Below are 24,969 nucleotides of genomic sequence, written 5' to 3' on the forward strand. Positions count from 1 at the left end.
ATTTATCACACACACCGCACAAGATGGAATTACTTCCCACGCCCTTGTGGCAAACTGCACATGGCCACTCTCCCTTGTCTTTGACAGTACCGCCACCAACCCTAGATTTCATCACTTTTCTTTTATCTGCATTTACCCTTAAACCCTTATGCCCCATACCATGTCTCCACTTCCTAAACCTTTCCTCCCCCTCCCTTTCGTTCTCTGCAATCAACACCAAATCATCAGCATACAACAACTCCCGCGGGAGTCCGTCTCTAAACTCACGTGAAAGGGCTTCAAGTACCATGATATACAACATGGGACTCAAGACTGACCCCTGATGCACACCAACATTCATGGAAAACTTATCACTCAAATCTCCATTCACTCTTATCTGGGTGTGAGCACCCACATACATAGCCATAACCACCCTAACCAGCCACTCCTCCAAGCCAAGCTTTCTCATTGCCCACTTCACCACCTCTCTAGGGACTCTGTCAAAGGCCTTTTCCAAATCAACAAAAACAAAATAAAGATCCCTTCTCCTACCAATATATTTTTCCTGATGCTGCCAAACAGTGAATATAGCATCAGTGGTCCCCCTACCTGGCATAAACCCAAACTGCATCTCATCAATTTTCAATCTGTCGCTAATCATACCTTCTAAAACTCTCTCCATTACCTTCATTATCTGATTTAAAAGCTTTATACCTCTATAATTTCCTCTTTCCAGGGCATCACCCTTCCCTTTATACACATTTACAATTACACTCTTCAGCCAATCATCTGGGACAACACATTCATAAATAATCCTATTAATCAGGTCAGTGACTAAACTCACCCCTATATCGCCTGAGGCCTTCAACATTTCGGCAGGCAACCCAGACACACCTGCTGCCCTCCCCACCCTCAACCTGCCTATTGCCTCACTCACAGTAGCAGTATCAATCAAAGGCCAAGGGCCAGACACTGGATCTGCTGGCTCCAAACCTTCCCTGTCCCAGTCAAACTCCTCATTCAACAACTGGTTATAATGCTCTCTCCATGCATCTTTAATATCCTCACCCTTCACCACTACCCTTCCTTCATCATTCTTCACACACTGCTCACCTATAATATCCCGATTATCCCTCTTCACGTGACCTGCCACCCTAAATATATTTTTCCTTTCCCCATGATTTAGGTTATCAAGTAAAAGTCTCTGTGACTCAGACTTTGCCCTGTATAGCTCTCTTCTAGCCCTACGCTTGGCAGCCAAAAATTCCTCTTTGCTACCACCCTTCTTCCATTCCCGGAAAAGCCTTCTTTTCTCCTTAACTGCAGCTTATACAACCTCATCCCACCACCAAATTACTTTATGTCTTGGTGGTCCTCTTGTCCAACCACATGTTACATCAGTAACTCTCAAGAAATTGTTCTTGAGGGCTCTGTACTGTTCATTAACGCCTCTGTCTACAGCTCCCTGTTCAGCCACCACTCTCATCAACTCGCTATAGAAGGCATCCCTTACTACTTGGTTTTTCAGTTTCCATAATTTCCTTCTAGGTACATAAGTCCTCTTTTTCATCACTTGTTCTTTAAGCACCATATCACAAATCAATAGTTTGTGCTGCTGCACACACTCCTCACTCCCTATACCTCTAATATCCCTCACTAACCTCCTATCAGCCCTCCTAACCAGAAAATAATCTATCTGACTGCTATTTCCCTTAGACTCTTACGTAGCTAACCTACTGTCTCTTTTCCTAAAATATGTGTTTCACACAATCATGTCCGTTGCCTCCCCAAACTCGAGTATCCTTTCCCCTTCTGCATTCCTTATACCATATGCACATCCCCCATGCACTCCTTCATAACCTTGTGCTGCTTCACCTACATGACCATTTAAGTCCCCTCCCAAAATCACTATCTCATCATCCCTCATACCACCCACTACACGTATTAAATCATCCCAAAATCTATCTTTCTCTGCTTCATCCAATCCTGCCTGTGGAGCATATGCCGATATAATCGTAGCTATCTTTCTATCCAACAGAATTTTCACTACCAGTATCCTATCGCTTACTGTCAAATCATTCATAACACATTCCACCCATTTCTCCGCAACCATCACACCAACACCTCCATATCCGTCTGTCCACCCCTGCCAAAACAACTTATAGCAACAGTCCTTCCCAACAATCTTTCTGGCTGATCCACCCCTGTACCGGACTTCCTGCAAACACACCACATCCACCCACCTCCTACTGAATGCCTCCAATGTATTGTCTTTAAGTGACTGAATGGAGCAGTGAGTGATCTAAGTGTGGATATGCTTGTGGAAGCTGGTCTGAGGTGGGCGAGGGGGGAGAGATGACAGTATTTGTGTATGGTATCGTGTGCTGGGTGTTGTTTTGATGTTCCTTGGTGTGGGTGGATGTGCTGCCATGTAACATAGTGGATGTTGTGGGTTTGTGGAGGCTGCAGCGAAAAACTGGGTGCCTCTCATGTCTAGGTGATCCTTGACTTTGAGGACTTTGGTTTCTTGATGTAGGTGGTCTGTGGGTGTAGTAGCTGTGCAGCCTGTGATTATTTTTAGGGCCTTGTTCTGTATGATCTGTAGAGTGTTGTAGTGTGATTGGTGAGGTTAGAAGCCCAGGCAGGGCTTGCATAATTCATCACTGAACGTATGTATTGTTTGTATACTGTGGTGGTGGTTCCTTTGTTGTTTCTGAATGTTGTATGGGCAAGTGACCTCAAAGCATTGAGTCATGATGTTATTTTATTTTTAATGTTTGTGATGTGTTGTTTAAATGACATTGATGTATTGTATGTTACACGAAGGGTTTTGTGTGTGTGTGTGTGTGTGTGTGTGTGTGTGTGTGTGTGTGTGTGTGTGTGTGTGTGTGTGTGTGTGTGTGTGTGGTAGGGGAGTGTTGTTTATGGTGAGGTGTGGGATGTGACTGTGTTCTGCTGTCCAGTTTGTGAGAAGGGTCAATGTAGATTTGGCTGGGGCTATTTTGAGCCTGTTTGTGATGAACCATTCATGTAGTGTGTGGAGGTAAGGTTGAATGATGTGTGCAGCATTGTTTGCATTTTGGTGTGTACATGTAAGTGTTATATCATCTGCATGGGAAGCTATGTGTATCTGTGGTGTGTGGGGTGTGGGTACGTCGTGCATGTGTAGGTTAAAGAGTGTAGGGGAGAAAACAGATCCTTGGGGGTTGCCGTTTGTGAAGTTTCTGATGTTAGAAGACTGACCGGCAAATGTTACTTGTGCACATCTGCCTGCTAAGTAGTTTGCCAGCCATCTTTTTGTGTTATTGTGCATATTTGTGTTGAGTATTTTGATTGTGAAGTTGTGGCGGAGGATGTCATCAAAAGCTTTGCTAATGTCTAGTGTGATTAGGAGTGTTGTGTGTGGTGGCCTAGGTGAATTCATGCCATCGAAAACTCTTTGTGTAAGGTCTGTAAGAAGGGTGTTTGTGGAGTGTAGTGGCCTAAAGCCATGTTGTGACTGGGCTAAGGGAATGTGAGGTGTGACTAGTTGTAGTACCAGTCGTTCAGTGACTTTAGAGGGGGTACAGAGGAGTGTGATAGGGCGATTTGAGGAAGGTAACGTGGAGTCTTTGTTGGGTTTAGGGATAGTGATGATATTGCCATGCTTCCAGATGTTGGGTATTATGTTGTGTGAGTAGCTGTAGTTTGATATGTTGGTGAGTGCTTGTATGCCTTGTAGACCTAGGTGTTTAAGGTGAATGTTGCTTATGTTGTCTGGTCCACAGGGAGATGAATGCTTGAGGTTGTTAATGTTGTGCTTCGTCTGGTTGTAAGTGAAAGGTGCATAGTCTGGGTCTGTGGGGAACTGTCTCTTATGTCGGATGATACGTCGGTCTTCGGGATGGGGGTTTAGATGGCTGACTTGTGAAAAGTGATTGATGAGAGTGTTTGCTTGTTGTTTGTTTGAGGGTATGGTGTTTGATGTTGTGATGGCAGTGTGTGATTGTGTGATGTTGCCGTTGGAAAGTGTGATGCTGTTTGGTGTTTTGTAGAGTTTGCTGATGTTTGTTTTGTGGTCAGGTGTTTGGAGGTAATTTTTCCAGTTTAGTGTTTGCTGTTCTGGTATTTCATTGTTTATTTGAGTGTTGAGTTCTTGTATATGTTGTTCGGTGTCTTGTGTATGGGGTGTTGGGGAGTGTCGCAGTGTGTCCCATTGTCTGATGAGGCCTTGAATTTCTGGTGTGAAGTTGGGTTTGTGTCTCTTTCTGTTGCCTCTAGGGATGTGTCTTTTGTCTGCATTTTGTATAATTGTATTGAAAGTGTGCACAGCGGTGTTGATGTTTGTGATTGGTGTATTGTTTAGTGTTTCAAAATGTTGTTCTGTTTCAGTTACAAAGGTCTCCCAGTTGGCTCTCTTATAATTAGTGTATGTGTGTTTGTGGCCAGCTTGGGTGATTCTGGTTTTGGTAGTGATGATGATTGGGAGGCGATCAGAACCTAGGGTTTTGACCACTGTCCATGATGTAGTGGGGGCATAGTTTGGGGAGCAGAAGGTGATGTCTGGGGATGATGGGAGGAAGAGGGCTTGGTGTGGGATATGGGTATGTTGGTCTAGACTGTTCAGTATGAAAAGATCTGTCTGGGATTGTAGTACCAGCCCTCTGTCTGTGTTAGGGTTGTTGACTTGCCAGGCCGACGACTTGGCGTTGAAATCACCACCCAGGATGATGTTGGGTATGTTAGTGATGTGGTGTATCTATTCTATTGCCAGACGCCTCAATCCCGTTTGGGGTGGCTGTGGAGAGTAATTGTGTGGTACTGTGGGGACGATTGGGGGAGATTGTATGTATTAGCGATTGTTATTTGTGATTTGTTACCAGTGCATATTTTAATTTATTATATTTCTGTTGTGGTGTCATGTGGGGGGAGAAGTGACTTTGTGTGTCCACTGGTATCTGCGAAGTTTATGGATTTGTATACCAGGGTGATGAGTCCACCGCTACTGCCGTCAGCCCGGTCTTGTCGAATGGTGGTGAAGTTATGAAATATCGGTGTTTTCTGTGTTCTTTGTAGTTTTGTTTCTTGTAAGATGGCAGTGTGTATGTTCTGTTGTTTGATGAATTGTGTGAGTTCCTGTTTTTTGGTGTTTATGCCATCTATGTTTAACTGAAGGATATTTATGTTGTGTGTGCGATGTGTGTTGGCTGCTGCAGCACGGGGGGGAGGTGGTGTGGGTGGAGGGGAAGGGGTAGGAGGAGGTTGTGTTGGAGGTATGGGTCGAGGTGGATTAGGATGGGTTGGAATGAGAGGAGTTGGGAGACTGGATGGTGTGGGAAGGATCGGTGGGTTTGGCTGTGGAGGTGTGAAGGAAGTAGGAGTAGGATTGGAAGGGGGGTTTGTGGGTGGGGGGAAGGAGCATAAGGAGCAGGTCAAGGTGTTTGTGTAATGTTTTCTGGATGCAAGTGTTGTGCAGGTGTAATGGGTCCAGTTCTTTCAGGAATTGCACTGAACTGAACCCTTTGTGTGTTGGCTCGACGTGATAGGTTTTGAGCATGTTGGACATATGTATTTGTTGGTGGGTCCTGGATTGCTCTCAATGTCCCCAGCTAGAAGAAGTCGTCAAGGCTAGGTTGTTTTAGGTGGCTCTCGGTGGCCCTCGTTGAAAAGGCCAACCCAGTTAGGTGTCTCTCAATGAAAAGACCAACCGTTCCTTACCCCCCTCCTTTTTTTTTTCTGCAGAGAAGACATTGCTAAAATGTTATTTATGTACAGTACTGTATATTGATGCCAAAAAGATAAAACTTACACACAAGAGAAAAGTAAAGTGGACTTCAGTGAAAAGGCCGACCCTCTGTCCTAAGAGAAGGAAAAGTAAATTATACAAGAGACATTTAACAAAAAAGCCCACATTACTGTTGGTAGCATGGTAGTAGTGCTGGAGCTACAAAGTACCCAGTATCACACTTGCCTTGAACAAGTGGAAAAAAGGCTTACATAAGCATACAGGGCCAAGGTCTTGGTACCATACACGTAACATAAATGTATACATTATGCTGTTATCCCAGTACCATAATGCTAGTTCTTCAGTGCATAACATACTAGCCACTGTTCTGATACAGTGTCAGAGTTTTACTCGTATATACATTCAGCATTTACATATCCCTGGACATTGGAGAGAAAGAACCTCATCCGTGCTGTCCTGATACTGCCTGACTGTTGCAAGACCAGGGACTTAAAAGAGGAAACTATTGATGTAAGGATTATGGTAACTTTATGTCTACCATTTGTGCTAGAAGTCATCTGCCATCTACATTTGAGGGATGGGAAAAAGAACTAGGACTTTCTTCAAAACTGATCATTGTTCTGAGAGAAAGATGGTTCCTCTAGATCAGCATAATGGAAAACAGGGTTAAAGTGATGGTGTTGAAGAATGAAGCATTCACCTCTTTTAACAATGTACCAGTGTAGTTTCAGTCATTACCAGTAGTTCTTGTATGGTCACAGTGAAAATCTAACAATAACTGCAAAGTCCTCATTACCCCTCTCAAGCTCAGGAGGGCCAAGGCCAGGCTACTGTAGTTTAAAATTATATAAGCCATGGGAGACCATTCAACATCCCTGGTAGCATCTTGGATTTCAACCATTGCATGTTAATGTACAGCCTACAACCTGAGACTTCTTCCACCAGATCAACATTTAATCATATATACCAGCAAAAACAGTCAGAATCTGGTAAGATCTTGCTGAACTTAATTAGTCTTTAATCTGATAGGTTTCAGTCTCATTTTATTTGTTTTGAACTCCAGAAGTGTAAGAAGTTATTAACTGGGACTTTATGCAGTGTTGATATAATGGAGCTAGACAAATTGGCGAGAAAGAGAGTTAATGTACAGAGGAAGTAGAAAGTACAGTAATGTAGCATGGTAGGAAATTAGCTGGTGCAATGAAGGCCATGATACAAAACAGAGGTCTGAATGTGGCGACTGCGAGAGACTTACGTGGCGTTTTCGTGTCCACATTAACATGTGGGTATAAGACTTTGATGGAATATCAATCAATCAATCAATCAATCATTTCCTGTGGCACCCTTGGGGATGCATAGGGCCTCGATGAACTCACACCACCACATCCTATCTTGTGCTAACTCCTCAAGATCTCCCCAACACTCATCTCCAGCTTCCCCGTCTCATTGTCCTCACCCACGTCTCTTTTGGCCTTCCTCTACCTCTCCTACCAGGTGCCACCCACCCTGGTGTACCTCGTACTATTCCCTGTCTCCTATACACATGTCCTAGCCACTTCCATCGTGAGAATCTAACATATTCATCGATCGGCTGCACTCCCGTTATTTCTCTAATTCTACTATTTGGTATCCTTTCCCACCACTTAACTCCTAATATTCTTCTAAGTGCTTTATTTTCAAACACCAAGAATTTATTTTCCATAGTCACTGTGCTGTACCAAGACTCGTGTCCATAAATTAAGATACTCCTAACCATTACCTTATAAAGTTTGATTTTTGTATGCACAGAGAAATTGTTATTATTCCAAATATTTTTAAGCATTCCCATTGCCTGATTAGCCTTCTTTAACCTTTCCTCGAATTCAAAGTTCAAAGAACCATCCTTGGCTAAATAAGTACCTAAATATTTAAACCTATCAACTTGCTTTACAACCATACCTCCAATTACACATTCCTGCGCATTTTCCATATTCATATTGATTATTTCAGTTTTTCCACAATTAATAACCAAACCCACCTTGCGACCTTCACTCACCAAACAGTCCAACACTCTCTGCATCTCTTCTGGCCCATCACAAATCAAAACTATATCATCTGCATAATCTAAATCCAAAAGTTTCCTGTTCTCTCCCCAAAGTATACCTGCACCGGTTTCTGTTCCAACACGTTTCATAATGTAATCAATGACCAATATAAATAGTAAAGGCGATAGAACACCACCTTGAATTACTCCGGACTTGACTTCAAACGAATCACTCAGACAACCATCAACCATCACTTTACAAAATGTGTCCTCATGCATGTTCATAATGACCCTCACAAACTCCTCTGGTATTCCATAATGTCTCACGATCTTCCCCATAGACTCTCTCGATGGAATATGAAAATGAAAAAGTCAGAGTCAGAAAGGTGGAAATGGGGTTGCTGAGGAATGTGTGTTGTCTGAAGAGTGAATAGGATATGAAGCAATGTTTTTTTAAAAATGTGGAGGAAGATAGTGTGTGGACACAAGAGTATGTACAGTACATAGATGTTATGTTCCTGTGGAGATTATGGGTGTGAATAATAGGGATGCACCAGAACCAGCATATTGATTTCCAGCCAGAACCGGAACTAGCCGAATTACCGTATTTCCCGTATGATAAGTTACTACGAGTGCCAAGACACATTCTGTAATACACTACCGGGCGGTATTTTGGGGGGAAAAATATATTTGAGATTTAATAGCATACTGTACTAGCAAGTCTATGGTGCCAACTCTATGGTATCTTTTTTCTTTCTGTCACAGCAAATTATCACATATTGGACCTGTTATCAAGTATTTGTGGTTATTATTAATCAGATATACCTAATTCATCGCAATTTTATACCTATTCGCATCAACAACAACTTATAGTTGCCACTACAAGGTGTGTAAACACACTGTTGCCAGTGTGTTTACATCTAGATCCCATCAGCTGATGTTTTTATATTTAGTAGTTCAAATTAACCTTCACAAACCACACCCCCAATATTTTCTTTCTGCTGCCAGTCTCTTTGCCTCACTCATTATCATCTTCGTTGAGACAGCATATCTCATACTTCATTGGTCGACTACCTAAGTTTTTATGACTTCTCTAGTTGTGGGAATTTTGCTTGCTCATATCGTAGTCTATGTTTTTGCGTCCTCGTTTTCTTTAATTTCTCCTCCTGCTTCCTTCATCCTCAAATCATCTTTTCTGTGGGTGGTGATCCATAATGCCTTTCAGCTGCCTGTTGCTGTGTTGTTTAACATACTCTATTACTTGTAACTTGAAATGAACAGTGTATGTCTGTCTTCTCTGCTTTGATGCCATTCTGTTCATTCGTGGAGGGGTGTCGTCTGCTGAATGACCGTGTAGACAAGATTGCTGATGTCATCTGCTTCAGTGACTGTAGTGAGTGCTTTGTATCTCATGACTAGGATTCATGAATGCTTGTATCTAGTGACAGGGGTTCGTGAGTGCTTTTATCTTGTGACTGACGTCATCTGCTTCAATGACTGTAGTGAGTGCTTTGTATCTCATGACTGGGATTCTTGAATGCTTGTATCTAGTGACAGGGGTTTGTGAGTGCTTTTATCTTGTGACTGGGATTCATGAATACTTGTATCTCGTGACTGGGGTTCACAAGTGCTTGTATCTCATAACTAGGGTTTGTAAGGGTGGCAAACTCCATTCTACAGCTTGATCTTAAAGTGCTAAGACGCAGGTTAATTTTTGAGTGCATTTTTCTGGGATAAAAATGCGTCTTATCATACAGGAAATAAGGTAACCCTTTTAAAGTAAGGTCAGGTAAGCCATTCTGTTTTTATACAGTGGAGTCTTCATACAGCACGAGATAGGTTATGCAAACCCTCATGCAAAATCAATTTCGCACTAAAACGTGACATATATTTACATGTACAATAGGGGGTTAGGTTCTAGGAGCTTCATATTTTTCATTGAAAATATATTTAAAGATAGATTATTACAAATATGTCTGCCTTAAATCATCGAAGACAGTGTGTTTACATATGACCTCACCGACTGGACACAGCTACTGCATTCTAACCTAACCTAACCTAATAGTTTTGCTTCCTAATACTCCCCATAAAAATTTTAATCACCAAAGATTGCCATTAAGCCTCTTGAAAGTCCTCATTACAAATTAAGCAAAAACTTGACCTAAACAACAAGTGAATGATGGCTGCCCAGCATCGCGCATATTTTGTCATGAATTACTTTCAACTTAAGAAAAAAAAATGCAGTGTGAAACTTTCTGAAAGCCATTAGTTGTCAACAATAAAGGAAAAAAAAATATATATAAAGAAGTCGTCAGCATGGAGTGATTGCATATCTCACTTCTCAGATACACATGAATCCATTAATCGTGAAAAATAAACAAGTCAGCCAGGCAGTATAATTTGTATGACAGTATAATTCATAAGAACTGAACTCACATAATTCTTACCCATTCATATCAACACGTAGTGTCTTCACAAATCATAAGATATGAATTTTCTTGACCAAAGACGGTCAGTTCATAACAAACAATGAGCATAAAGCCCCCCTTTTTTTTTTCTTTTCTTTTTTTTCCCTAACACTCATTGCACTCAAGGTGAATACAAATCATAAGATATGAATTTTCTTGACCAAAGACGGTCAGTTCATAACAAACAATGAGCATAAAGCCCCCCTTTTTTTTTTCTTTTTTTTTTTTTCCCTAACACTCATTGCACTCAAGGTGAATACATGAATTTTACTGCTCCTTCATCATTAACTTTTTTTTTTTTTCCAACAAAGAAAACTATCCACATCGTAATCATCCTGACTCATGTTATCTGTCTAATCATTGCATTTAAGCTCCAACACCACACGCTACTTTGCAGTGAGGTTGGATGGTGAGGATATGGAGAATGTGAGTGCATTCAAGTACTTGGGTAGTGTGATGAGTAAGGATGGAACTTTGGGGGATGAAGTACGTGAAAGGGTACAGCAGGGAAGAAAGGTTGTTGGTACACTGAAAGCAATGATGAGAAATAGGGAGGTGAGTATGGAAGTTAAGAAGTCACTGCATGATGGTATTGTGATCCCTACCCTGACGTATGGAAGCGAGGCGTGGACATTGCAAGAGGGGAACAAGTCAAGAGTGAGAGCAGTGGAAATGAGTTACTTGAGAGGAGCATGTGGAGTGACGTGGATGGACAGGTTGACGAATGAAGAAGTGAAGGAACGTTGTGGGGTAGATGTGGATGTGGTTGAAAAGATTAGGAGAAATACACTGAGGTGGTTTGGACATGTGGAGAGAATGGAGAATGAAAGACTGACTAAGAGGGTGTATGTAGGTGAGGTGGAGGGAGGGAGAGGGAGGGGTAGACCGAGGATGAGGTGGAGGGATGGAGTTGAGAGGTATATGAGGGAGGGGGGGGTGAGTTGGGGGGAGGGGAGTCAAATGGTGGGTGACAGAGTGACTTGGAGGCGTTTTGTCTGCGGCCACCCTTTGCGGGATTAGGGCGTCGGGCTATAGATATAGATTTAGAATAAATGCTTTTCTTGTGTTCATAGCACTTTCAGTGTGCTTAGGCCTAACTAAAGTTAGTTTGGAACCACGTGCTCAGAGTTCTGAGAGGAAATGAGGAGCATGGAAATAAACAAATAAACTTCTCATCACAGTGACCGTTCACACAACACTGAGGTAGGCAGCAGGCTGTGGCAGGTGGTATGGGGGTCACGTGGGTTGGGTCAGGTCGAGGAAGCCAATCAGTGACCAACAATAGCATAACACGAGTTGTACTCTGGAAATCCAATACCAAAACGTACCCATATCCCACAGTTTCTGTCATGCAGTTGAGTGGTATTACTGTGCTATTAAGTAATTATGGGAGAAATTAAATGCCTGTGTTAGTGTAAGATCCTTGTTTCGTTTGGTGTCAAATCGTGACTCTAATGTATTTGCAATTTTATCACACTTTAATGGAATATAATTATTTGTGTGCTTCAAGATAAGATGAAATTGCATCCAGGGGTGCACCCAGAAATTTTCTAAGGGAGGGGGGGCCCGTAGTGAGGTGAGGTCAGGTAATCCGATAATTACAGGGAGGTCATGTGCAGGTTTAGAGTCAGGGAGCTGCTGGCTCATGTGTTACCCTTTGTTTGTACCTGCCAATTTTTCATGTTTTGCTGTTATTGAAATAAATATATATAAATTTTTAGAGGACCCAGAGAGCTAAGGGGGGAGCCCGGGCCCGGTGGCCCTCCCCCTGGGTGCGCCCCTGATTGCATCCACATTTATTTTCCTATATTTAAAGTGTATGTATCCTATGCTTCTCATGGGGCAAAGTAGGATCAGATGATGGATGGATGGATGGATATAGAATTATCAACAAATATGTAAAGAAAGTATATACAGGGTACAGTATTTTATACATATGGATGAAGATGATGGGTCAGAAAAAAATATTTCACAAAAAGGGTGAGAGAAAAAAAATGCTGTTAAATAGGCAAAGTTGGTCCGGTACCATATAAATTAAAAATTCTGGTTCAGGCCGATTATATTTCTAAATTTCCATCTGGAACCAGAACTTCATAAAAATTGAAGCTCCTGCTGGAACCAAGTTCCGATGCATCTCTAATGAATGAGATAGTGAAAAGAGTGTGTCTGAGCAATTTTGAAGGTGGGAGAAGGCATGGTGGGTCAAGCAGAAGGTGAATGAATACAGTAATCGGCTGTGTGAGAACGCAAGGTATGGAGGTAGTAGTAGTAGTTGTTCCCTAGGCAGTCTGGCCGAACAGCTACAGAAGTAATAGTGGATAGATTAACTGGAAGAATTTTGTACAGAGGAGTGTATGACAAGGGTTTGGTATCCTTAGTTTTACTTGGTAATATAGTAGCCAGAATTCTCTGGCTGATAGGTAATGTGTAATGTGTACGTTTATGTCAGGGAGATGGAGTCTGGATTCTGAGGACTTGAATGATAAGTGATTGAATGTGACCCATTTAATTGGGTTGACAATTGATAATCCCTGTCCCCCCCCTTTTTTTCCCCTCTAGATTCTACCTCACCATGTCCTTGGGCAGGAAGGGAGGTCAGATGATGATGAAATTTTGTATGCGGGAAAGAAATATTATTTAGTAATATCTGTGGTTGCTTATATTGTGTCCAGCCACAGAAGCTTGGTAGTCATGTGGGTAGGACACCTCAGTCAGAATAACAGCGCTACCATGTGCTTTGGTATAATCTCCAAATTACGACTGGAGTACAGTAATCCCTCCAATATCCGATGTAATAGAGCCAAAGGCATGTCCGGATAGTGATCTTGTCCGGATATTGGGCCCCAGCCTCCTGGACTTGAACTTATGGACCTTAACTCAGAAAAACACCTATACAACTCCCTCTGGACATGCATTGCACCTATTTAAGACCCAAATCACACCAATAAGGGACTTAAAAGACTGAAATAAATGCAAAAGAACCATAAAATGAGGTTTTAGAGGTGAGTTTATACAATATTAAACATTCTGGGTACTTACAAGTCCCTGGTACCTGGACTGGTTTGATCCGCCAGTTTGCAGTCCACAGTTAATCCTCTGCACTCTAAATTCTAATTTCTTAACACTGCACAGCACTGTAAATTCCCGTGTGTTCTAGTAGCGAGGTATTGCAGTTTATTCACTGTTTATTCACAAAAAACAAGCACCTATCGCTTGCACTGCTATAAGCATCTGCTCTCGATCGGATTTAGGCTGTGACTGTTGATGATGGTGGGGTAAGAGAGTTGCCAGATTGCAACGGCCACATTACCAATCTCCTCAACTTTCATCACCAAATTTAACTTTTCATTACCAAATTCGTAAAGCTAGCATCTATTCTTCACTAATTATATACACAAGTGGAAATACATGTAATCACTCTTCTTATAATTAACAGCATGTTGATTATTATCACGCTATATAGGCTACCAAATTAATCAGAGAGAGCAAAAAATCCACCATCTCCATCCTGTGTATCCTCATACATGTGAAAAATCCATTTGGTAATGCATTATTCTGATTCATTACCAAACGAATTTTTCATTACCAAATTGGCCCACACTTGGTAATGAAAAATACCAAATGGCAACCCTGACAGGGGATGGGGGAGGAAGGAAGGGGTGAAGGGACCATGGTGTAACAGCTGTCCGGCGCCACGCGGCAATTTCAAATTACGGGTGGGAAAAAAGTCAGATTTTTTTCTAATTTTTTGTGGTTTTTGGCCCATTTTGGGAATATTGGATCCTGGGACGATTATGTCCGGTTAGTGGGGATGTTCGGATATTGGGCGTTCAGATATTAGAGGGATTACTGCTATTTATAAGCATGTAATGCTGCCAGTACTAGTAGGATGGACATCTACTTTTAAATGTGTTGGTCCACGGCAGTATTGCCATAGGGTCCCACACCTCTGAAGGGAAGCATGGGATTGATTGTTTTTACCTCCCACAAACTAGAGTATTAACTATGAACTAATCTTTTCGCAGTAAAGGCAGCATATGCTGGGCTGAACAGACTAACATTCAGTGGACTTCTTAACTGTCTGGATGGAGTAGCATCAACAGAAGCCAGGATGGTCTTCATGACTACAAATTACCCAGAGAGGTAGGCTGCTGCAAATTACTATTGTCACAGAAACTGCCGTGTCAACACTAATTATCATTATTATCTCAGCCTGGTTTCTCAGCTTTATATAGGATGGAGAGATCAAGAAAAAGGCCTATTGATATCTCTAAGACAGTCAAATTTTACATTCTGTAATTCTTTAGTTTTAGATTTTTGCTGCAGGTAGAACTGTACAAGAAGGTTGTATGAAACTTTTCATATGTTTAATTCAGCAGCGCTGAATTTTTTGATGCAGTAACCAGCAGAGTGCATGTTTTAACTATATATATAAAATTATAATTGTTATCATTTAGTTTGATGAGTAAGGATGGAATCTTCAAGGGTGAAGTGCCTGAAAGGGTACAACAGGGAAGAAAGGTTGCTGGTTCATTGAAAATAGTGATAAGAAGTAGGAAAGTGAGCGTGGAATTAAAAAAAGGTTGCTGCCTGATAGTATTGTGATGCCATTCTAATGTAAAGAAACGAAGCTTGGCCATGTTGGAAGGACACAAGTCAAGAGTGAGAGCAGTGGAAATGAGTTAAATGAGAGGAACATGTGGAGTTGCATGTAGAGACAGTCTGACAAATGAGGAGGTGAAGGAGCGTTGTGGTGTGAATGAAGATGCAATAGAAAGCATTAGGAGAAATATATTGAGGTTGCTTGGCCATGTGGAAAGGATGGAGAGTGAGAGACTAATGAGGAGAGTGTATGTGAGTGAGGTGGAGAGGGGGGGGGGAGATGGAGTGGGAGACTGAGGATGAGATGGAGTGGGAGATTGAGGATGAGATGGAGAGAAGGAGTGGAGAGGTATATGAGAGGAGGGGTGATTGTGAGCTGGGGAAAGGGCAACGCAATGCCAGGAGACGGGGCAAAATTGAGGCGATTTGTTTGTGGCCCTCCCTTATGGGATTAAGGCATCTGGCAATAGATGTATATAATTATGATTTCTTGACAGCTCTGCTGCTCATGGTTTTTTATATTAGATATTTTTCCAGATGATCTGGTGTCTTATGTTGTGACATAATGACTGGATCCTAATACCTCTTAGGTTTGGCTAAAAATAAAGTTACCCCACCAGGGCAGAGGAATTCGGGCAAAAAGTTGGTAAAAAATCCAGGCAGATGAATATCAAAGATAATGCGACATAATAACTACATTAATGTGACTGAGTAGCATGGCAAAGTGGGATTGTTTTATGAGTAGACACTAAATTTGGTGGGTGGGTGTGTATTGCATTTACTGTACTATGTACTTGTACTTTGGTTTGAGTGAAGTAGAGAGAATAATGTTGTTTATGAGGTACAGGTAATAGATTGATGTTTTTCTCAGGGCTGACAGTGATGTTTAATGGCAGAAAATGGAGAAACAGTTGCTTTTCTGTTTTTAAAGAAAGATTTTTTTTTTTTTTTTAAAGTTGATGAAAACTTCAAATCAGAGTGATAGGAAAGGGATACAGTTATACATGTACCAGTACTATTGCACTAAAGAGTAATAGGTGGTCCATTTCACTGGGTACTCTGTTACTTCGTTGGCTGTTTCCTCTACATTTTCTTGTTCCTGAGTTTAGATCGTACCCACTGCCTTTATTTGAGAGAAAAAATGATTGTGATGAAGACAACTGTTATGTAATACCACATTTTTTCATAGATTGGACCCTGCCCTCATCCGTCCTGGGCGAGTTGACTTGAAGGAGTACATTGGTTACTGCACACCACACCAGCTGTCCACAATGTTTACACGCTTCTTCCCAGAGATGCCCTCCAGTCTTGCAACTTCTTTTGTACAGGTGGGCTGAACATTGCTTCTGTCATTATTTATTTTTTTATTTTTATTTTTTTTTATTTCTAATACTATAATAACTTCTTTGTAGTAATGATCCCTCAATTATCCAGTCTTCAGTTAATCCTTCATATTAATCAATTATTCCCCTGGTTATCATACATAGTTTCTCTCTCTCCCAGCCAGCAATTAGCTGTCTCAGCAGCTGTGTGGCTCAGTATGTTACCCACTAATGGTGAGGAATATCTGTTTTCATTTCTCCCTCTTTAAATGTGAAGGTACATCTTTGTACAAACAGATACCAGATTCAAGCACATCACACAAAAAACCATGAGAAAACTACATTTCATGTCCAAATCACTGTGTGGTTGAAATGAGAAATTTACTTTAAAAAAATGAACAGACAAGAAAAGTTTTGTATGAAGTTTTATACTGAAATTGTTTGTGTAGACAGGTTAGCCTGCAAAAAAGAAAGAAAGAGCACATATGCATTTATACCTCCATGCATGAGAGAGGGGAGACTGTTCGTTTTGTTTCAGTTATAAGGCTCCAGCATGCTTGCATGTATTGGCTGTGGTTACCTAATGGCAGCACTCCTTGCAGCCCAGTTTCTGGCAGTCTCCTTGTTCAGTCCCATATCCTTAGGGTCACACTCTGTGACTTTGTCCCAGGTCTTTTTCGGTCTGCCTCTTGCAACCCCACTCCCAACATTCACGCTTCTCACTTTTTGTGTCTAGTTGTCATCCCCCATCCTCTCCACATGCCCAAACCATCTCAGTCAACCCCCCCATATCACAGCACCAATACACTCCAGTCTCATCCTTCCTCTCAACTCTTCCATTGTAAATCTAGCCCCACCAGTCCTTGCATTCAAGGATGCACTGCACATCCACCTAATCATTGTCATCCTGTTTTTTTTTAGCCTATGAATATCCTCTTTCTTTACTGCCCAGGCCTCACCACCATGCAGCATTACACTCCTAACACATGCTGCATACAAAGATCCTGTAGCATGGAAGGAGAGCCCTTCCACTGTCAGGAGAAGCAACAGCTTCTTGAACTTCATCCAACCACTCCTCCTGGAGCTAGCTCCAGCCCAATTTCCAGCACATAACATGTCTCCCAAGTAACAAAACTCTTCCACAAGAGACTCATCGGCAAGATCAATCCCTTCACGCCTATCAATCCACATGCTCTCCCAAACACACCACAGAGATGAAACCAGCATTTTCTCGCAGGCTGCTTCTAATACGACTGCTTTCCTTATGCAACTGCATATCCCCAACACTGCATAAGATGGAATTACTTCCCACACCCACGTGCAAACCACACACATCCACTCTCCCTCTTCATTGACAGTGTGTGCAAAAAAAAAAAAAAAAAAAAAAAAAAAAAAAAAAATCATTAGCATTGATTATCCAACTTTTCAGCTTATACAACCCAGCCTTCCCCCATACATGATGGACAGTTGAGGGATCACTGTAGTGGGAAGTGCTATACTGGTGATACAGAAAACACTAGTTATCTAGACTTTACTATGAACTTTACCTTCATAGAAATTTTCATGGTTTTCATCCTGTTATAATTTCCAGTTTCTTTTTCATATTTGACTCTAAAAGTCATATTATTAAAATGAGTTTTTGAAGACATGGACATGTGCCCAGTTTTTATGATAATTGCCAAATAAGGTTCTAAAGAAAACAATGACATTTTGTCTGACCTCTCTATATCATTGCAGACTACAGTCTGTAATGTGGAATGTAGTCTGAGATATCTGTAACATCCAGCCCTCCCATCCCTTGTTTTCAGGTGTGTAGGGGCCCAGGGCTAGGTTACTTAGTCCCAACATTTATGGTGAGGTTCACTAGTCACCTACCCTTAAGTAGCATTTTATGAACCCCAGACACCTTTCACTTGTAAAGCCATATGGGCCACATGTGGTTTGAGTGCCCTTACCCACTAGACCACCAGGCATCCATTTGGGCTGATGATATGTACAATTACAGCCTCTCAGATCCAAAATGCTTCAGTTCAAAGGCCTTATGGAACTGAGAATACAGTAGATGCTTGATTTAACAAACTAATTCAGCCAACCTCTATTCTGTTTTCTCAAATTTTCCACAAAATCAAGTTTCATAACCAAGGTTTCATGTACAGGAAATTTTTCTATATTTTGAGAAACTTTATGCTTATTCCGTGAAGCCAACGGTCAGGCCGAGTTCCTGGCAATATGCATCCATACATAGCAAACTGTGCTCTCAGTGCTAGACACAGCAGCATGAACCTATAATTAATGCCCCCACTTAAATACATTATTGTGTACATGTTAACAGTGATACATACAGTACTTACTTAGTAATAAAATATGCTCACCATCCTCTCACTCATTGTAGTGCTGCTTTGGGTGTCTGCCCTTTCCTCTCTTCCATCCTTCCTCTTCTGTCTTTCTTTCTTTCACTCTTTCCTCTTCCTTCTGCCTACAGGTAACTTTACACTCCCTGTTCTGTCTTTCTTTCCTTCATTCTTTCCACGTCCTACTGCCTATGAGTGACTTTACAGTGAGTGACAAGCCAAATGGTACAGGAAACCATTTACTGTGCTGGGTGGTAACCATATAACCAAATTATGGCACCTGGTGGTTTAGTGGGTAATTAAGGTGCTCCAGTCGGATGGAACCGTTCAGGTGTATATCTAAGGGGTGGTTGGAGTTTATTGCTCATGTAATGCCATTCAAGGATGAGTGAGGCTGGTAATTATCTTAAATGTCAGGACCAACTTGCCTAGCCCTGGGCTCCTATGCTTCTCATGGGGCGACATAGGATTGGATGATGGATGGATAAAGAATAAGGTCAGGATAGTAGTGTACCAAATACAGTACTGTAGCATAGTAAATATGGATAGTGAAAGACAATAAGGCTAACCTCCAGAAGTAGGGGTTCTGCACTTGTTGCAGCAGTATGCTTGACACTGTAGCCATACTGGCCCCAAAAAATCTGTGTTAGGCCTATGGGTGGTTTAGCCACTGTCTGAGTCACCCTCCATCAGCACTAGAGGTGGTACTGGGGTGATAGAGGGGCTGGGGAGCATCAGGGATGGTGTAGGTGTACCTTGGGCAGAGGTCGAGGGCAGAGAGACATCAGATTCAGTTGAGTGGAGGCTAGAGGTGGATGGCAAGGCAATGTCTAATGTGCAGCTGTCCTTCCATTCCATATATTTATGTGGTAGTGATAGCTTGAGCAAGTCATCAATCTTGGTGACTTGGTCTGCTTTGGGGCATACATCTCCCTCTGGATCTTCCTAATTCTGGTCCTATTTCCCTCAAGTGAGGGTTTTCATGATTGCTGTCGATGAGGAAATCCAAAAGTGTGACAGCACTGTCACTGGGTTGGGGTAGACCAGTGGTTCCCAAACTTTTTCTGGTCGTTACCCACTTTTCATACATGATCCTTGTCCATGGCCCCCCTTCCCCAACCATAACCCATGACTACAGTGACTGTCTACACTACAGTCCTACACTCATCATGTCCATATAAAAATCACTCTAGCAAATCCTGTAATTTTATTGATTCCATTTGTTATTTTCTCTTTTGTTAAGTATTAGTAAAGAAATGTGTATTTTGTCTTAGCTGAATCTTATATAATTATTGAAATGGTACTAAAGGAATAATAAAATGCACATTAAAAAAATCCATACTTAGAGTAATTAAAAATTGCATTATTGCGAAAAGCTGATTCAGCATTAAAAAAAAATTCGCTGGATTGAAAAAGTGTATTAATCCCACGCAATTTGATCTGATCTTTGAATCTTACAAATCTGATAACTTTATAATTCTGAAATGATATGCTATCATAGTGAGTCATAATTATCTGCCACAACCATGGCCTTCGATTGGGACACACCCACCTCCTCCCAGACCATTTGCTTCTGAACATTCATGCCAGGTTCATTTTTCCTTCATTTGAATCCCCATTCCACTCCGTGTGAAGGGTGTTGTTGCAGATTATCAACAAGCTTCTTGATTCTTGGTTTTGTTTCTGTGTGACCTGTGTAAGTTCTCTCCACTGACTACCTACTCGTTAAACTCCTTCGGTTCAGGTTATGGCCCCCTACATTCTGATATATGGCCCCCAAGGGGGCCATGGCCCCCAGTTTGGGAACCACTGGGGTAGACTGACCTTGCTAGTAGTCTCCTGCACTTCCTCCTCAGCTGTTGCCTCCTCTGCAGTCACTTCTGCCACAATGTCCTCTTCGGGCTGGATGTGGTAGCCAGGGTCACCAGCATCCATATCCATTCACTCATGGAAGTACTCCATGCCCATTGCAGCCTCGCTTGCGTGGTGAAAAGCATCCCTGCACTCCTCTGCAGTGAAGCTCTCAAAATCTGCAGCCTCCTCCTGTTGCTGCTGCATGCGCTCCCTCTGGCCGAATATCACATTCCACCCGTGAATAAGCATCTTGGTGGCCACAAGGTCCCATGCCTTCCTGATGTTCAGCACAGTGTCATGCATATTATATCTCTTCCATGCCACAACACTGTGCTTCCCTCTGGTGTCCTGTCCTTCCTCTGGCTCCATCTCTGCCACCAGAATGTTGTCCAGCATCAGCCTCCCGTAATGCTGCTTGAAGGTGCTGATCATCCCCTGGTCCGTGGGCTGCAGGATGGAAGTTGTGTTGGCAGGAAGGAACATGGCCTTGATTTTCTCATAATGGGTGATCAGCACTTCCTCTGAGAGATGGGCTGGGGCCTGGTCCAGCAGCAGCAACAGCGCCCTGACCTCACCTGGTCGCACATTGTGCCGCCTCATCTGGTACTCCTTGGCTGAGGGCACAAAGCAGTCAAAGAACCAAGATTTGGTTATCCTGCCTTTGAATCAAGCCTTGGTATTGCTGTCATATCCCACAGGCTAACTATTCATGATGGGCCTCATTGCATGTGGTTGCTTTGCATTGCCCACCACAATTGGCCTCGGTAGGTGCAAAGCATCAGCATTTGCGCATAACAGCACAGACATGCATAAATCGCTCTGCTTGTGGCCTGGCACACTGGACTGGCTTTTCTTGGCACGTGTAGTATTAGGCAGGGCTTTCCAAAAAAGTCCAGTTTCATCAGCATTATTAATTTGCCAGTCCTGAAGGCCTGTTTCCCTTTTAATTTTCTGTAGTTCTTCAACGAAAGGCCAAGCACTTTCAAAGTCAGCACTGCACTTCTTACCCACAATATTTCTGTGTGAGATGTCATGTCACCTACAAAATCTTGTTATCCCCCCATCACTAACCACAAAGTCCTCGATACCAAGTTTCTCAGCAGGTCTCAGTGCAGCACTCCATATCTCAGGCTCATGCACAGGCAAGCCCTGGGCTCTTTCCTGCTTGTACAAGCTGTACACAGAGACCACCTTTCCAACATTTTAGATTTTTCACTAACACTAGCACCCACCTCTGGTTGCAATTTCAATTTCTTGATTTTGTCTTTTTGTTTGCATAGGTCATACACTTGGGTTTTTGTTCCCCCTTACTCCTTCATCACTGCCCCAGGACTTACTCCATGCTCCATCTTTTCCATCCATCCATCCATCATCCAATCCTTTGTTGCCCCATGAGGAGCATAGGAGCTCGGGGCTAGGCAGGTTGGTCGTGACATGTACAGTAATCTTTCATTTATCCGGACGTGCAGTATCCGGACCTCTTCATTATCCAGATACTGGACCTTGGCTCTATTGAACCATTATCCAAATTTACTTTCTATTATCCGGATGTAGAAGTCCCCAAGAGCTTTGGCCGGCCAGCTGACATTATCAGACATCCTGTAGCAAGGCCGCTGGGCTCTAGCCGTGCACGGGAATTAGACTATAATCCACAACCTGAACTAAACTATCAGTCTGCCCATGTAGTGAATGGTCAAAGTTGCACGCTGGTCCGATCACTCCCTAAGAACCTCCAGCACCTGAGTAATACCGACCGTAACCCACAAGCAGTGTCAAAACATCCGTACGCATCCCCATTGGAGTCCAAAGTTGTGCAGCCATGGTGATTAGCCTTTCCCAACTGCCACCACGCATCTAACAGAGACCGTAAGCCACAAGTCAGGTGAAAGCACCTGTCTGCCTCAACACCGAACGTCTCAAGTCACCCAGTCACCAGGAGCTGTGTTTCCCAATGGCCAGCATGCATGTAAGACAGACCACAAGCCACAAGTCATGTGAAAGCACCCATCCGCCTCCTGACAGAAGGGTGAAAATCCTGCCCACAGCCTTGCTTATGCCTCCCTCCCGTCCGGCCTCCATACCCTCCCATGCACCCCAGCCTTGCTAGCCAGGCCTCCTGGTTCCCCTCCCCCTTCACTCCCTCAGTCCCTCCCCTCCTTCATGCTGAAATTACTGACCCATGACTTATTAAAGTTTTTGGTGATATATTTGAATACTATTGGTCTTATCAAAATACCGCGAAATCCACAAGCTCATGCAGTTCTGCATCTAGACATATGCTTAACTCTTGCAAGGTGTGGGTGAAATTTTGCTCTAGGATGGTGGGAAGCTATATGAAGGAAAGTTTTACTCTTGAACACCATTTATTCTCACTGCAGTTATTTTACTCATGTTTTCTGTGTTTTTTTTACACCCACTGCAAATTGACTTAAGACTTAACACACACAATTGCTATAGGAGAGTTGCCTGTCTTTGACTTTGTGTTTCCACCTCTACCAAGTGAATTTTTTGAGCAAGAAGTAAGTGGCAACTCCTCTGGTGTTGGCAGGAGGTGCTGAAACACTCAGCATTTCAGTGCTTGCCCAGAAGCGAGAGTGGGAGTATGTGTTCCCGTCGCTCCGAACATGCACTTCCCTCTTTTTTCCTATGCATTACTGTTTGCCCTGTTATTTTCCTAGAGTCGATTTGTCATGCCTGGAAAGTACTGCTCAAGGGATGAGAGGATCCGCATCATTGCATGGAGGCAGGATAATGTCCCTATCAACACGATTTGTGAACATACTGGTCGTGCAAAGTCGACCGTCATGAAGATTTTTGCTGCAGCGTGCGGCCTGCCACCTGATGTCATACTAGAGCACAAGCATGGCGGTGGAAAGAAGAGGATGACTTCCAGAGGTACAGATATGCTACTGAAGAGGGAAGTAATCAAGAATCCTCGACTGACAGCAGAAGAATTGAAGAGAATGCGTCCCCAGCTGTTACAAGACGTCTCAATTCAAACTATCCAACACCGCTTGAAGAAGGAGCTGGGTTTGCCAAGCCGCACCGCAGCCAAGAAACCACTTCTCACTGACCGGATTAAGAAGCAACGCATTCAGTTTGCCAAGAAGTATGCATACTGGACATCAGATGAGTGGAGAAAAGTTATGTTTTCTGATGAAAGCACATTTCAGGTGTTCCAGGTGCGTTCTGCCAAGGTTTGTCGCCTTGCCTCCCGTAGTCGATATGACCCTGCTTACATGGTGCCAACTGTTAAGCACCCACAATCAGTAATGGTATGAGGGTGTTTCTCAGGTGAAATGGGAAGGGGAGGCCTCTACTTTATTCCTAAGAACTTGATGAATGGTGGCCGGTACATTCAAGTTCTGAAAGATCATTTGTTAAACTTTTTTGCTATTCATGGGCACAACTTTTTCATACACAATTCAGCATCATGTCACAAGTCAAGAAAGGTGACAAAATGGCTTCAGGATAATCGGATTGAGGTCCTTGACTGGCCTGGCAACAGTCCGGATCTAAATCCAGTAGAAAACTGCTGGGCAAAGATGAAGAAAATCATGGCAGAGAAGAAGGCAATCAATCTGGATAACCTCAAGACTGAACTGACAAATGTTTGGTGCAAAGAAATGTCCTTAGATTACTTTAGAGATCTAAGTGATTCCATGCCAAAATGCATCCAACTGGTCCTGAAAAACAAGGGAAACATGATTTCATATTACTGAATGGCATTTCATGAACAAACATTGTGATATACTATGATTTCTGTGTTTTTTAATACCTTGTGGGGGGAGGTCCTAAGTCAATTTGCAGTAGCTTCAGCTTATCTGATAGTACAGTATAAACACCAGCAGAGATGATGGTATACCATTTATACCAATATAAACAATTTCTGGTGGCGTATTTAGCTGTGGATTTTTTTTTTTCTCTGGGAACAGCTATCACTCATGTCACAGTGATAACTGATTTTCCAACCATCTACATTTTTTTGTGTGTGGATTTTTGTTGTTTATGCATTGTTTTCCTGGTGTTTAGCATTAATATGGATATTCCTATGTGTGTTTTGATGGTCAATATGGCAGAATGACCAGAAAACACTGCCAAAATTTGGAGTGGTTTTGTACATATAGTTTTTTTTTTGTTTTTCCATGGTGTTTAGCATTACTTTGGATATTCAGTGTGTGTTTTGATGTCTAAATATGGCAGATTGATGTGAAAACAGTGCCAAAATTAGGAGGAGTACTGTACATACAGTAGTGAATAGGTGGGGTATTTTTGGCCTTCACTTTTTTTTTTTTTTTTTTTTTTGATATTCCTGTGTGTGTTTTGATGTCTAAATATGGCAGACTGGCCAGAAAAAACTGCCAAAAGTAGGAGATGTACTGTACATACAGTAGTGTATATCTAGGGTGTTCTTTGGTTGTCAGTGTTTTTTGTGCATGGTTTTCGTCATTTTCATTCATGACTCCAACCTGCTTGCATGCATTGGCCTTGGTCACCTAGTGGCAGCTCTCCATGCTGCTCAGTCTCTGGCAGCTTTCCTATTTAGTTCCTTAACCCTGAGCTCACACTCAAAGACCTCGTCGCAGGTGTTTTTCATTCTGCCTCTCACTACCCTACCCCCAACTTTAACACTTCTCACCTCTGC

At 42.4% G+C, this 24,969-nt stretch overlaps 1 protein-coding gene across 2 annotated transcripts in view; it reads left to right on the forward strand.

Moving 5' to 3' along the window:
* Positions 1–24,969, forward strand: part of Bcs1 (mitochondrial chaperone BCS1) — a 102,092-nt gene that overhangs the window by 60,735 nt on the left and 16,388 nt on the right. For both annotated transcript variants that reach the window (XM_080286011.1, XM_080286010.1), the window contains exons 8-9: positions 14,221–14,338; positions 15,987–16,125. In XM_080286011.1, the coding sequence (XP_080142137.1) occupies positions 14,221–14,338; positions 15,987–16,125 (257 nt within the window). The remainder of the gene's footprint in view (positions 1–14,220; positions 14,339–15,986; positions 16,126–24,969) is intronic.

The sequence above is a fragment of the Coenobita brevimanus genome, chromosome 110, assembly GCF_032717465.1.
Source record: "Coenobita brevimanus isolate Jiangsu-jjx chromosome 110, ASM3271746v2, whole genome shotgun sequence".
NCBI lineage: Eukaryota > Metazoa > Arthropoda > Malacostraca > Decapoda > Coenobitidae > Coenobita > Coenobita brevimanus.